The sequence below is a fragment of the Thermobia domestica genome, chromosome 16 (genome assembly GCF_964235325.1).
Source record: "Thermobia domestica chromosome 16, izTheDome1.hap1.1, whole genome shotgun sequence".
NCBI classification, from domain to species: Eukaryota; Metazoa; Arthropoda; class Insecta; order Zygentoma; family Lepismatidae; genus Thermobia; species Thermobia domestica.
The window spans coordinates 142,365,872-142,382,326 of NC_137469.1; the positions used below are offsets into that span (position 1 = coordinate 142,365,872).

Genomic DNA, 16,455 nt, shown 5'->3' on the forward strand with positions numbered 1-16,455 from the left:
TATGCAAACCCGCTTAAAGTGGGGATTTACTTTTGAGAAAATTGGTACCTAGACCGGCTATATATATATATATATATATATATATATATATATATATATATATATATATTTATAAATGTCAGTTTACTTACCGTGTATTCTTCTTACATTCTATTATTCTCCTTCGGTTGTTAAATGAGCAAGAATATGGAGCAATAACTTACATTTTAATATTTTATTATAACGAAACACACAAACTCGATGACTGATTTTTTTCTAGTTTTATATTTTTTCATACAGTGAGAAAAAATGTAGGTGGCGTACTTAAAAAACTAGGTTACATGCGTAATTCCTGTAGTATCTGGATTTAACGTACAGCAGACGTATAACTGAAAACGTATGTTTTTTTAATTTTTTTCCGTGTAAGTGTTCTATCTATACGTACTTTCTATATGGAACACTATAGGCGGTCAGGATCTCACATACAAGTGGACATATATAACATATAGCTGAGGAATGTAACATAAGTATATGCATGTGATATACGGAAAATTGTTAGATGTCAGGCATCCTGCAACGGCATGATGTAACATCTAAGGGCAGTGCGTATGTAACATATGGATAACGTATGCTCCACACTGATTTATGTAGTAAGCAAGAGGATTCCGTATATTTGTACAATATAACGCTGTCCGGAGAATGGATTTTTCTCAGTGTATATGGCCATAATACTTTTCTGGTTTATTGGTCACTTTGAAATAAAGGCGCGTTTGATTTCCTTACAATACATACCGAAAATGATAACTGTTTTCCCTTTTAATTTGCGTCCTCTGTTAAACTTTCTACGTGCGATAAAAGTTTCATCTACTTCCACGGTTGTTCGGGTTACTCCTATTTGGATGTTTTTAAAAAGTAATTTCTAAAAAGAGTACTTTCTTGGTTTGCACTCTTGGAAGAGGGGGGTGGGAGTGCTCTAGAACTTCACCTATTTTAGTTTCGTGTTACAGAGCCATGTGTTACGCTGGTATAAAATAATGAATTCATGCCCTTTTGTTTCAATTTGGTACTATTTTTGAGCCCATTCCAGAGATAGGACTGTGGCAACACTGGTGACAATCTTCTCTGTGATTGTTGTTGGATCTCACACAAATGTGTTGTGACTGAAATGCCATACCAATAGTTACTATTTGGAACGAGAGGCAGGGATAATAAAAATGGCTGAAGAAAACGCAGATTGTGGTATTTCAACAGGAAAAAGAAATTATCTCTGTGGAAATATTTAGAAAAATGGACAGATACTAAACATGGTGGGCCTTGTGTGCGATGCTCAAAATGTTTAGTGACTGTGTCTCACAAATGTGGAAATACTTCTAACATGAAGTCACACCTGCGTGTACATCACCCGCGCCAATATTCTGAGCTTCAAAGAGCGAATCGGTTAATTCTGGATGTATCTGCTGAAGATGAAGTCTCTTCTGTAGATCCAGGTTGTTCAGAAAGAGAACAGCAGGGTGCAGTTTTGAGATATGAATATGAATAAGCTTTCCTCATTCTCGATCATTGGCACATTGCGTGAGCACCCTGACTTTAACTGATTGCTCTAGGAATAATTTACATATCAGATGATCTCTAGAAAAGTACTGTCTTTGTCGTTGATCCATCGCATGCGTTAATAATAAAGACAACATATCAATATAGTCCAATCACGATTGGTTGTCAACATAAACGGTTTCTTTACAATTTCTGAATGTATAAGGTGTACAGAATTTAACCAGCAATGCATTGCTTGTTCTATGATGTTCTATGATGTTCAGATATCTTTGATGTTTCATTCCTGTCAAATCGTTTAATACAGGACAAAGATATGCATGGTGTAGCTCCGGAATACCTCCAGATATTAATGGAAAGCACACGGATAATGTACATTAAAACGGATATTACAAACAAAACATACATAGAATTGGCAGAACCATCTGAAGTAAATCTTGTTACGTTCCATAACTTTTCTGGAATTCTGCAAAAAAAAAAAAAAAAAAAATCATTCGTTTATTTATGTAGTTATTTATTGAGTGCTTTTCTTTATTTATTGACATTTTACTTACTTTTATCTGCATTTGCTGTTTTTCAACTACTTGCAAGCAAAACTATGTTCGTTTTCATGAGTTTGATTTCTTTAAGAAGAGGGTTTCAAATTAAAAAGCTTTCCAACGAGGTAGGTATTTTCCATGACACTGTCAAAATTAAGGGAATTTCTAAGACCGTCAAAGTAAAGGTATACGCTTTTCGTAAAATCAATGTTGGTTAACAAAGAAAGGTCCGTGATTTTATAGTAGCAGCAGTTTTATTTTTTGGCAACATGGTTACAAATTTTCCTTGAAATGTAGGTAATATAGAAATATATGTCCCAAAGGATCAGAGGGTGGTGGTGCATATGGAGGCCCTCTGGCTCTTCCCCTATTAGTTTCCTGTCACCGGCGGAAGTTAGCCAAAAAAATGAAAACTAAAAAGACCACCTAAAGGCGAGAGAAATGGTGCTCCCTCGAAACGTTATGTGACAGCAGCAGTAGTAAAATAGAGAATGGATAATGTTCCATTTCATTTTCATGCTGGGAATAGTCGAAATATTAATTTATAGTGTGATTTCCATCGAGTAACACAGCCAGTCGCTACAAGATCAGTATAACCTTTTGACTTTGTATTTAAATTGATAGACTTGTACATTGGCACACATGTGGTAGCGACTATATTTTCATTGTTTTGGTTAGAATAGTGTTCATCACTGATCAATAGGTGATGCTTGCTGATGTCTTGAAAATAATGTATAAGACTATTTGCAGATCAGATTCTGGACAATAATTTGTTACATGTTATCAGTGTTCCTGCACTCCAAAAGGACCCCGCAAAAGAATTCGGTCAAAAATGAAGAGTAAAGTAGTGAAGCGTTATTATGCCCAAATTAATGGGGGTACCTAGCCACATTATACGTTCCTTCGATTTCTGCTGCTTTGCTGTGGTTTGGCTGTGAGAAAAGTTTTTAAGAAAAAATAAAATTGGTGTTTAGCTTAAATTTGGAGTAATTGGCATTCGAATTTGCCGCTCATTTCCATCAAATTCGAAGTACAAAGTATTAGTGTAAGTCGGGACAGGGCTGAATATTTCACAAACTGCTTATGCGACAGAATGAAATCAAATACTATCAATGATGGGACAAGGGAGAAACATTATGACGTTATGATCGTCATCTGCCATCTTTGTGGCGAACATATTGGATTCAACGTTATTTCAATTAAGAACATTGCCATATGATATATCAAATGACACCCTCTTTTAACGATAAATAGTATGGTGCAGTTCATTTTACAAATTGCTATAATTGTGTTTCAGCTACCTTAACGTACCATAACATGGTTAGTAAGTAAAACACGTTACAGTTATCATAAAACGAACTGCTCTATTTGATTTTTCATTAAAAGAGGGTGTCATTTGATATATTACATGACAATGTTCTTATTTGAAATAACGTTGAATCCAATATGGTTGCCACCAAGGTGGCGGACGACGACCGTAACTCGTCATAATGTTTCTCCCTTGTCCCATCATTGATACCATTTGACTTCATTCTGTTGCATAAGCAGTTCGTAAAATATTCAGCTCTGTATGTCGAATTTGATGGAAATGAACGGCAAATTCGAATGCCCATTATTCCAAATTTAAGCTAAACACCAATTTTATTTTTTCTTAAAAACATTCCCCACAGCTAAACAGCCAAAGGACAGCCAAACCACTGCAAAGCTGGAGAAATAGAAGGAACTACAATGTGGCCAGAATACCCCTATAATTTGGGCATAATAACGGTTTCAGTGTATCACTTCTCATTTTTAACCGAATTCTCTTGCGGGGTACTTTAATGTAGTGGAATTACAAGTAACATTTCCGATTCCCCCCCTCTTACCCAAATTCCAGCTTAAACATATTGTTTTATGAAAGATATATGCAGATTTAAACATGCATGTCGCAAAAGTAATCATTTCCGTGTTTTCCTTGCAGAAAAAGTTCATCATCTTGTTCTTCTGGTTCTCATCAATCAACTGTCAATCAAATGCATGGGGCAGAGGATAGGAGTTCATTTCCACAGTTAAAACAACATACACTTCAACATTACCGACCACTGGACTCAAGAACACAGGAGAGGTGTACACGGGGCGTGGCCTATTTCATTGCTACAGAAATGCACCCATATAGTACTGTGGATAAGCCAGGTTTTCGTTACATGGTAAAATGTCTACAACCTGCTTTTGAATGTCCAGGGCGACGATCTATGACAGATACTGACATTCTAAGACTTTATGAAGAAACAAAAAATCACGTAACATGGTTAATGAAAGAAGCGAAGTCATTAGCTTTAACTACTGACACATGGACCTCTGCTGCGAAAAATCCTTTCATCTCATTGACTTCACACTTTGTCAGTGACAACTGGGAACTACTAAGTGTGTGCCTTAATTGTTCACTCCTTGATATTGATCACACGGCAGTAAACCTAAAGGATGCCCTATTAAGTGCACTCGATGACTGGGGGATAGCTGCAGCATCTGTTGTTGTCTTTGCCACAGACAACGCAGCTAATATTCTTTCACCAATGAAGTTAATGAAATTTAACCACATTAGCTGTTTCGGTCACACACTTCTAATAGGAATTGAAAAGATCTTGAAAGAGGAACCACTAGCTAGTGTGATCATTAAGTGTAAGAAGATACAGACAACACTTTCATTATCTTCAAAACTGAGAAGAGATTTCAAAAATGTCATGGAAAGTTTGAGCAAACAACCAAGACTACTTTCAGCAGCTGTACCTACTCGTTGGTGGTCCACTCTCCTCCTTCTGGAAGCTGTAGAATCTCAGTACAGTGAGTTAGTGGAGTTCTTCGGTTCATATTATAAGGGCAAATACAGTGACATGCTGCTTGACCCCTCAGAGTTGAAACTGCTGAAGAAAGTTATAGCACTTCTGAGACCATTAGAGGAAATGTCTCAGCTCATGAGTGGAGATTCATATGTCACAGGAAGTGCAATCCTTCCACTTCTGTCGATAATTGAAGAATCTGACGATGCGGAAGTGTTTGGTGGCTCAGTTGATGAAAATAGAAGTCCACCTGGCATCGAATTGGATGCAAGACCAACAGCTGAGGATCCATTGATACCAGAACTCAAGCAGCATGTCCTTTCCGCTCTGAAGAAAAGGTACAGTGATGTAAGTGAAAATGAACCTGAAGATTTGAAACCTCCATGTAAACTGCTGCAAATGAGCACGTTTTTGGACGTCCGATTCAGAGAAACTTACCTGAATGAGAACGAAATGTCTTCGGTGAGATCAGCAATTATTGACGAGCTTTCTCCAGATTCATCAGCCAATGAATCATACACCATGGAGGTACTTCCGACATGTGAAAAGCGTTCAGAAAAACAACTGTCTGGATTTGAGGCAGTGTTTGCCAAAAGAAAGAAGAAGGAACACCAGTATCGGAAAACTCCTAAGGATGAAATTGCAGAAGAGATTGATCACTATCTAAAAATGCCACAGCCCTGTATGAATGAAGATCCTCTTATTTGGTGGCGTAATCACCAGACAGTTCTGCCATACTTGAGCAAACTCGCTAAAAAATATTTGTGTATACCAGGTACCAGCGTTCCATCTGAGCGTGTTTTCAGTAGTGGAGGAAATGTTGTAACAGACAACCGAACTGCTCTTACTGGGTTTCATGCTGAACAGTTGATTTTTCTCGCAATGAACAAAAAATTTGTTCCCCAGTGCTGAATGATTAAAGGTTTATTCAAATAACAACAAATACAATTGGATGTAAGTAAGTTATCCAGTTCTAAACAAATATAAAATATGAGAAGTACATTTACATTAGAAGTCAAATATTCAAATGTTTAGATTTAAATCGTCTACTCTAATTTAGGAATTTTTGAAAGGTTCAGAAATGTTAGTGAAAGATGAAAAAGAAATTGTGCTTTTAATTCAATATATTTTAAAACAGCATTGTACCTCGGTATTTAATATCATTAGTGGCGTTGATGTTCAATTGTTCTTGGTTATTTCAGAAATATTTACTTTGCTGTATTTCTTAACCAATTGTACTGATAATGATAGTGGACATTATAATGTTAAGTCTGTGAAGGGCGTATCAGTATTCTCTGTGTCTTAATATATTTACTGTAAGTGAAGGCTGCAGCAGTGAATTATTGGGCCATTTTTAGAAATGTTATTAAGAAGAAATGATGGCATTTATTTGGGTATAACAAACCGCAATACAAACTAGACATGAAATCATTTACTTATTTGTGAATTTTAGTCACCAGACAGAAAACAAATTTGCACGGAAAAGAAAAAAATGTTTCACCAAAATTTACTGTCCAAAAATAACATCTTGCCTATGACCGCTATTTTACATTACACGCTCACTATGCTTCTTCCTAAGGTAATTTATTATTCCTTGCAGCATATCCTGGGGAAATTCTTGCAACTTCATTCTGAATGTAACGTTTTAGTTCTGGAATTGTATGTGGTGCAGTAACTTTGAAGACTGAATTTCAGATGCTTCCTAAGCAAAAATCACTTCCCGCAAGATCGGGTGAAGTGGGATGTTCCATAATCTAGCGATAACATGGTTTCCCTAGATATGTTGCAGAGAGTAACGTGTGACCTTAGGAAGAGACTTACTGAGAGTGTAGTGCAAAATGGCGGTCATCGGCAAGATGTTATTTTTGGACAGTAACTTTTTGGTGCAACACTGTTTTTCTTTTTTGTGCAAGATTGTTTTCTGTCTGTGACTTAAATTCACAAATAAGTAAATGATTCCATATCTAGTTTCTATTCCAGTTTGTTATACCCAAATAAATTTCATCATTTCTTCTTAATAACATTTTTAAAATGGCCCGATTCATTGTCACACCCTATAAGTAAAATTATACACTTTATGGATATACTGACATACAAGTCTATTTGTCTATATTACATCACTAATTTCTTTAAGCAGAACTGATTGAATTATTTGGTATATAGTAAAATGTAGCTATCATTTTTATAATTTATATTAAAATATTTGTTTTTTGAAGTTGTGAACACGTCATAACATATTTTGAATATGACAAATATGATAATTCTATGATGCTTTACAAAATAAAAATTGGTAAGGTTTTATTATCTACTCTTAAAAAAGAATTGAAATATTGTCAGGTTTACAAAAACATGTTAGATTTCAGAAGAGTACTGTGTAATTTTTAAAGATAGCACTGTAACATTTAAGTAAGACTTCGCTTATCCAGTCTGGTGGTATAACATTATTGTTTTTTTTCTTTTTTAATGAGATTTGTGTAAGGAAGAGAAAGTTAATCTTAATTCCTATTTAGTGGACTGTAATATGCCATTACAGTCTAATGAGATTATGTTTTTAATAGGAGGGTGCCCGAAATTTTTTGCACCGACTGTACTTGACGTTTAACAAAAAATTTCTGGCTGTCCATATAATTCGTAATATTGTTCGTTATTCTATTTCAAATTAACATGGAAAACTGTAAAAAATTTATTGGGAATTATAGTTTTGGGAGTCAATACCTTTATTTATATTTTAAATTAGTTATAAGTCTTGTATATGGATGTGTAAATGGATTATTACAATTCTTACGGTGTCAGTGCTATCTGAAAACATAGGTCCACTATTGGACGGAACTTTTCAGATCAAATAACCAATCTAAAATTCGACAGAATTTTCAGGACCACCCTTCACCTCTCTTTTAGATACCTAGCTCCTTCTAAAATCTAGTTTAATCCAGATTTTACCAAATTTTATTCGTTTCAAAGCCCCACCGCCAAAAATGCTTTGTTTTGATTGGATGATTCACCCACGCTATGATATTAGAGCGCGATTATTCCATTCCATGCCGGGAAGTTTCACTGAAGACGCCAGATTCGGATCTTCTAGCTCAGAAATTCAAAAAGGAGCTAGAAAAGCTGCAAATAAAGGTAACATTTGGATTTTATTAACATGTAAAATCGCTGGAGGTCTCAAGGAGCCATAAACTATTAAATTTCATAGTAAAAAACTGGACTGAAAAGCTGAAATAGTTAGTGCAATATAGTGACGCCATGATTTCATCTACCGATCGCTATGGACAGGATTCAGAAGTAGTGTGATTTCCGTTTTTCTTTTCCTAAAACCGGTTCTGAAGATCAGTGTTTCCCCTGATATTTTCACCTTCCAATTTTCCTGCTAATTGAGGGTTATAAGACCTGTCCATATATAGATTTGTTTATGTAGGTAGTGACTGATTCTTTTTTTTTCATACATGGCGGTATTTAATTTCTTTATAGTTAGGATAGTAATCATGATGCACGTGTAAATTTACAGTAAGGGCTCCTATCTGACTCCCAAATTGGGAGTACGGCTTCCAGCGGGATGAGTTGAACATGTAGTTTGTTCCGGGTTCCTGCCCCTTCAGGGCAGGGGTCCTATTGTTAGTCAACACTTTGATATGTCCCCTCGGGGCATTGATTAAACAGTTCAAAGAATGTGATTTAGTGAATGTAAGGGCCAATTGGCCCTGTTTCTTTCTGTCCCTTTTCCTTTCGTAAACCGATAGAGCCGATTTAAAATGGTAAAATCTGAATGTTGTCTGTGTATATTTATTAGTATAACATGTATTAATGTAGTGTGTAGTATGGATGTGGCATGTATGTGTTCGTAATGTAGTAAACATTTTCTAGTAGTAGTAATTGTGGTAGTTAAGTGATTAAAGAGTGTGTGAGATAATTAAATATGGACAGTGTAGTATTTGCTATGCGATAATTTTTTTTATTATTCCGTCATTAAATGAACTTATACACAATATTTGAAAGTGAACGTAATATAGTACAATAATTTCGTGTACAAGGTCACATTCAGTGGTTCAAGGGTTGATCATATCGTCGCTAGCCTCTAGTGTCAAAAGTCAGTACTAACCGTCATTCTTATGTCGATGCTCTTAGTGATTTAGTTTCCATGGAATTGACCTTTCTTTTCGAAATAAAACCTAGAAGGTATAATTCCCAGCCCATATGGATGTACAGTTAGGTTAAGTGACCCAAAATTAATATTTTCTGAAAATTACAACATTCTGCTTAGTCTAGAAATCGAAATATTTAAGTAAATAAACAATACGTAATTTCTTAACAGAAGTCGGGCGATATGATGCTAGTTCTTCGCTTTGAAATTATATTAAATGTTCATTTCTTTTTTTTTTTGTGGCTGCAGAATACTTTCATTGTTGTCAGAATTTCATAAACATTAAATATTATCGCAGATAATTCTATTTTCAGTGAACATACGTATGATTTTTTTTTCTTAATAAAGCTACCAGGTATTACATAGTATTGTGTGTGTGGTGAAAGAGTCTTGAGTTCGAGTGAGGTTGTCGTGCAGTGATCGGAATGGGAAATGTTTGTAGTGACTATAGATTTTAAAGTATTATGATGAAATGTGTATATAGGCTGGGCGTAGATAGAGGAGATAGGGTGTTTGTAGAATATAGCGTCGTAGTAAATGAAAAAGATGATGATATGAATATGATATGAATATTAATGTGAATATGAATATGAAGTATATGAATATGAAGTATATGAATATTGTAGTAGGCCTAAATGAATATAGAAGATAGGACACCCATATAGTTAAATATATAGTAGCCCAGTGAATACTTCGCCACGTGTTGATATATATATATATTGAATAGATACGTATAGCTACAAGCATCACAGGTTCTGACCCCTGCACTGGAATATCACGCGGACAGGAGGGCGATATATAGTCGGACTATGGTAATACTTTGTAGTTTGATGTGTTATAGTAATGATCAACCATAGTAATACCATCTGATAGCATGGGTAGCATCGTACAATCGCTGACTAGACATATTGAATAATAAATTATGGAAAGACAATAGTTATAGAACGGGGCTGTAGTGAATTATATTTTCTGGTCGGTTTTAAAATAGAATATCCTGCTCCGTGAGATTTTTTCCCTTCACGTTACCTACTCGGGCTAGCTTACAATGTTCATGGAGGCGACAGCTCTGACAGGGTTACAGAATCAAAACAATTAGTTATTGAAATTTATTTACCGTACCCGGGCATCAACCTCTCCCCCCTTGAATATTTTCGTTTTCTTTTCTTAGTTTTCAAACTAGATAGTGATGGAAATTAATCGATGCCTCAGAATTTAGCGCATTCTGCGAAGGGGAGCTATCGGTGAGGTTTGGCCATAGGAATCACCGATCCAAAATTCAGTTTATTTAATTTTTTTTTATTTTGGCAAATCACTAATTAGGGATATCTTAGCTATTACTTTAGTTTCATTACTATTCTGGAATCTTCTAGTTTCCAAGAGGTCGGATGATTTTTTTTCCTTTTGAAATTCTAAATTAACGCCGTCTCTAACCTTCCGGAGGATTCCGGGATCCTGCTGGTTTGGGCCGGATACGGGGCTCAGATTTCAATCTTACAAGCAAACTCTTGTGGGATTGGGATCTGATGGACACAGACTTGCATCCTTGGCAGCAGGGCGCCCCCTAGGTTACGTATTTAGTAGACCGTCCTTTTGGCATGTTAAGAATATTTTGGCTATGGATTTGTTGAGAGCGAAATTCGACTTCTATCTTTGTAGCGTTAGTTATTTCTCACTTAAGTCTTTGGCGCCCCTATTCTTCGTCTTCCTTCTTCTCTATCTCTCTCTCTGTCTTCATTTCTTCAAGTTTTTTTAAAATTTCAACCTTCTCCCCCCCAAGATTTTGAACTTGTTGCTTACGATTTATTTAACGTACAACTCTGATCTGAAATTACCAGCTGAGACGTTGCAAGACACGATTCGTGGATAGAGTAGATAGTGATTGGGTCCTCCATCACATTTTGACCTATTGCCAAAATGAATAACGACTTCATATTTGACGACACTTCAATTACGTTCTTTCACCGTCGTCCCCTTAAGTTTTTTTTAATCCGTTGGTCACTTTCCTTTCTGTTTTGGTTTTCGTTTACCTTGTAGTTGATCTGGGAACAGAAATTGTATTTTGGTTTATCTAGTTATATCTTTAGGAATGCTATGTGTTACGTGCCTGCCTCCCAAAGTTTTTTTATTATTTAAGCACGAATTGATTATATAAAAGTTAAAATTTATAGATGCGCGGTATCAGGTAAAAATCAATTTTCTTTTTCATATGTAATGTCGGAAGTCATTTGTTTTCTTGGACAATGTTTGCAACCTTTTCAAAAATTATTGTTGGGGTGATTAATTTAAATGTGTGCGCATTTATAATAAATATATATATATAGAGAAATGAATACGTCGAAATGTATATGTATTTAGTATGTGAATATGATTTTATAGTAAAAGTATGATATTAAATGTATTATATGAATATATGTAAGAGCGCTCGTGTCTGTCCCCCCAAACGTGTATTGGTTGCTATAGTTTACCAGTAAGTTTTCCGACGAATATAAGAATGTAGATTTTGTCAAGAATACCGCCGTGCACTCACGTAATTTTCCTTTTCTTCTGAATAGATGTAAATGATAACCTATGTAATTATTTAATGGCATGTATTAAAAAGTAACGGCAGGTCTAAACGTAACCCACATCATAACGAATATTATCCCTGAACTACTAACCTAAAACCATTGTGGAAAGTGTACCTTGAATCCTTCTCACCTGCATACGTATCCTGTGACTTGACCAGTTTTTTTTTCTATCCTCAATTTAAACCATCACACTCCGTACACCTGTGGAAGATCGTTTTAAATCCGAACCATGTATACATATATACGAAAGTGATCCTAAGGAAAGGTCTCATGACGTGTCCCAGTGTTGAATAAATAACTTGAAATTATTCAATTAATAAATTTGTGAATGGACTGTCTAAGAGGATAAACATCTTCTGGCGAAAGTGATTTTTCGAAATCCCTAGATGGGTATAAACGTCGCAGTGTGCGAGTGCAGATATAAACTGTTAAGAGTTACAAACCAAATATAGTTGATGAATGGTTTTTATAAACTAATAGTTATATATATATATATATATATATATATATATATATATATATATATATATATATATATATATATATATATATATATGGATATATATATAAACACAAACTAAGTTAAATGGAGCGAAATGTTTTTGGACACTACGAGTAGTGCGTGATTTGTGATTTGAACGCTCAGAATTATTAATATTTTATTGCTCAATGTGAGGTAGAGACTCATATAAGTTTTAATACACCTAAAAGTTTTTTTTTCTTTCTTTCCTCTTTGTCCAATTTTTTTTTTTAAGTGAAATAAGTGTCTTCTTTGCGTATGTCGCAAATCATAATTTTGCTTTAGCATGCCTAAGATATAATACATGTAATTATTTTTTTCCTTTCCATTTGTCAATATGATTGAATATATAAAAATTTACTAAAATATAACACTATGTATCCTATTAATATATAACCAAGAACTTGTGCTTTTAAGATTTTCTTTATAATTATTTGTTTTGTCTTTTCTTTTCACTATGAATGTAATAAACTATTTGTATCTTTGTAGTTAGTTGGTTTCCTTTAAACATATATACACTGTCCTGAGTGAGTGAGCGTGTGAATGCATGATAGATTTAATTTAAGTAATTTTAGTGATATCATTTGTCATATTAACATCTGTAATATATGTGTCATGTTTTAATATATGTGTTAAGGTAAATAACCTAGGTCATGAAGGACCGCTACTAATGGTTTAACTCGGCTCTAGGAGTGAAACAAAAATAGCAGGATAAGCCTAAATACGACATCTTTCTTCCAGAAAGTTGAAATTCTTATTGATACGATACATAAATTTATATTGAGTATATAAGTTTGATTTTTTTTTCTTTCTTTCTTGGCTAATTCATATGTGTGGTCGATCCTAGAGAACAAAGTTCAGATGCTGGATGGTTATCAATCACCGGTTGGAATAACAGTACAAAGAATGATTTCACTTTTCTCGTTTCCAGGTCTAGGTCTGGGCAACCCCACGATCGTGGTGCCTGGAGCTAGGTCTGGGTGGTATGAGGGAACATGTGTCTATTCCGAAGCATTCCAAAATTGATTAGTCGTTAATAACATTTAGAATGATTCATCTTTCAACGACTTTCTCGACTTCTTACTATATTTCCGGAATTATCCAGTAATCTGTTTCTTATTAAAATACCCTATTTCTTTTCTTTCTTCTTTTTCTACCTCCTTCTTTTACCCTTCTACTTTCCTCTCTTTCTTTCCTATTTCTAAATGAAAGAAAACGGAGTCATGATTGAGAGTAGTCGCTATTGGCATGGTCAATAAGTTGTTTAGATGAGTTTTCTTCGGGAGTCCGATATGGGATAATTAACAATAACAAGAAAGTTTATTGAAATTTACTTTATTGGAGAATAATCTGGATTTCAATTAGTAGGTGATGTTTCGTAATCGCCCTTGTTAAAGAGAATTAATTTTAGCGACTCCTCTACATTGCTTATCTTCGTGTACTACTACATTTTTTTTTTTTTACGTTTTCTTTCAGGACTATCACGATGGTGAGAATTATTTTTACGAATATCTCATTTTCTCTTGTATATTCACTTCAATAAGTTTCCTGTTCACCAGTTATACTCATTTGTAAGAAACAAAGATTCCTAGTATGTATACGATAAAAGTTTGTGTGCAAGTTTAGTTGTTCACGTAATTTTTGCGTTTCCGACAACATAAGAGGAGTAGTATGTAGAAATTGTATAAATATATCTGGAATATTGTATAAATATATCTATTCTATCCAATTATACCAGAGTTTATAAACACAGCAGGTACTCATTATTCAGCTCCTTTCCTGTTACACAATGTCGTGTTTGAACGGCTCAGCGCCACAAATGACTGACTAACATCAAGGAAGTTTTGGGAAAACTAAGGATAAGGCTTGCAGATTCTATGCGCCCTTATGGATCGCCACATTTTCTCGATTCTGGCATTATGTTGACTATATTGTTTGGGCTTTGATCATGTTTGGCACACAAACTATGTTACAGCCATTTCAGTATAGAACTCAAAATATGCCTTGATATCAGTTATTGATCATCTGCGGCGCTCAGCCATCTATTTACGGGCAAACTGCACGCAACATTTTTATGTTTATTTTTTGTAATTAAAACATGTTTTCTAGTAATTATGGAGACCACCTCCATTATCAAAATATCGAATGGTATCGAAGTATCGAAATATCAAAGTATATCGAAATATAGAAAAATATCGAAATATTTAAGTATCGAAAAATATCGAAGTATCGAAATATCAAAGAATATCGAAATATCGAAAAATCTCGAAATATCGAAGAATATCGAAATATCGAAGTATCGAAAAATATCGAAGTATCGATATATCGATTTTGGTATTTACAAAATATCGAAATTTCGATATTCACAAAATATCGATCGATCGATCGATATATCGAAGTATCGCACATCCCTACTGTTAGGTCATATTGTTCCAATTTATATATTTATGTTACCATTATGCTTAAAATTTCAACTTCTGTCACATTTCTTTCTTTTTTTTTTTTTAACAAAATTTCCTATTATTACTTTTAAGAATTTTCCATGTCACGAGAAAGAATCAATCCTCATTTTTGAAAAGGTAGTTATATGTCTTTAACTATGTTATCGAGTTAGTTCCACGTTCGCAACCAGAAGGATAAGATCTTGGTGTAGTTGTAAACGGCCAACAGATGTCGGCTAGATATATTCGTAATAAAATAATGGTGATCTATGACTGCTAATTTAATTTCAGAGAAGCTGAAATGATATAAGAAACTCAAGAGGTCCTGAAAGGAATTGCAATTGTCGGGAAAATAATTAGTATTAAATTTCCCTTACATCTGAATATCCCTTTTTGCGAATATGAGGCAGAAAAGACATTAGGCAGAACAGGAATTCCTGTTTGGCCTAAAGATAAGATATGATAAAAGATGTGTTTCAAAGTGCTGGAGGGTCACAAGACAGAAGAGGAAAACACCGTGCAGTATTCGAAAAATCGAGTTCAATGGCGCTTAGAGATACGCCCTTTTCTGCCAATAACATTTGTTACAATAGTAACAAGAAAACTTTCGGCCAATTGGCGCGTGCTTGGCTTTTGGCTTTCTACGCTTCCACTTGAAAAGCATGTTTTCACACAATCTGCCTTTTGTTGTACTTGCAAGTGATGATTTAGACCCTTCGCAGAGCGTCATATCATCACTGGCCGATTATTGTCTATTGACTTGACCTGTAAAATGCTTGGGTCAAGCTTGAATGGAACACTGAATGCAAGATTGCCCTCATGTAAAGTCGTTGCTGGAATCCAGCTCGCGGCATGCTTACACGTTTTTCAATCAAGCTGGATGCAAGCATGGCCGACTTGCAATTCAAGCTTATATCAAGCGGTTTGCAAGTTTCTCTGCTACTAGGGTATTTTTCATTCTCCTAAGCACATCGTTTATTTATTTAAATACTGCATATATTATGAAAATGGTTTGGGCATAAACCTCGTTGCCCAAAATTTAGCCTGGCGAAAATCTTGTAGTCGAAAAGTTCACAGGATGAGATCTCACGGTGATTTCAGATTCTCACCTAGAACAAAATCTCTCCGTCCAAAATATCGCCATAGCGTTTTCTTCTGTGTAGAATATTCAAAATATCACCCTATGTACTGTATTTAAAAAAAGATAACATATACGGTGAAACATCATACGGGAAATATATATGTGAATAGACAAAAATATATGTGTTTGTAAGGAAAGTTTGTCTCTATTTCAAGAACACTCTCAAATACGAAGAAGAATAGCCTTCTTTTCCCACTAATGTTTTACCAGCCTCTTCACAACCTCTTATAACTCAAGAAATATCGTGAAGTACTACAATAGTAGTAGTAATAATTTTTGAATACTAATGCTGATACCTCTTATTTGTCGTAATGTTATGCTGAAGTGCGTAGAATTGTAAAATATTTGATTTTCGAAATTTTTTTCTAGTAAGGTAGGTGCAGGTAAATACACCATGTTAAGTGTGTTCGATTTTTTAAGGCCTTAATTTCCACGAAACAGAAAGAACAAGACATATTCGTTGCAAAATAGCCTTTTCCACATGTGGGAAAAAATGTGGCAATGATATCACTCACTGTTTTGTACCCAAGGTAAAAGAAGAAAGGTGTTTCATAGTGGCGTACTTACCAATTCGTGCAGGCAATTACGCCAAGTCTAGGATACTGCTAGAAATCTGCAATAAATCTTGCAACTGCTTACGTCGTCTGTATTATACGAACTCAAATATTACTATTCAAGTTGGCTGAAGCAAAAAATTTAATAACCAAAGTGCAAGATGAAGATAAAAAGATAAAGTATAAAGCACGATAATCTCCAAAGTCGA

General features: G+C 34.8%; 1 protein-coding gene across 1 annotated transcript; it reads left to right on the plus strand.

The window, feature by feature from the left end:
- The first annotated feature begins 4,078 nt into the window (after positions 1-4,078).
- LOC145672641 (E3 SUMO-protein ligase ZBED1-like) lies at positions 4,079-5,794 on the plus strand. The gene has a single exon (XM_081741802.1). The coding sequence runs from the start codon at positions 4,079-4,081 to the stop codon at positions 5,792-5,794; it is 1,716 nt and encodes a 571-aa protein (XP_081597928.1).
- Positions 5,795-16,455: the final 10,661 nt, after the last annotated feature.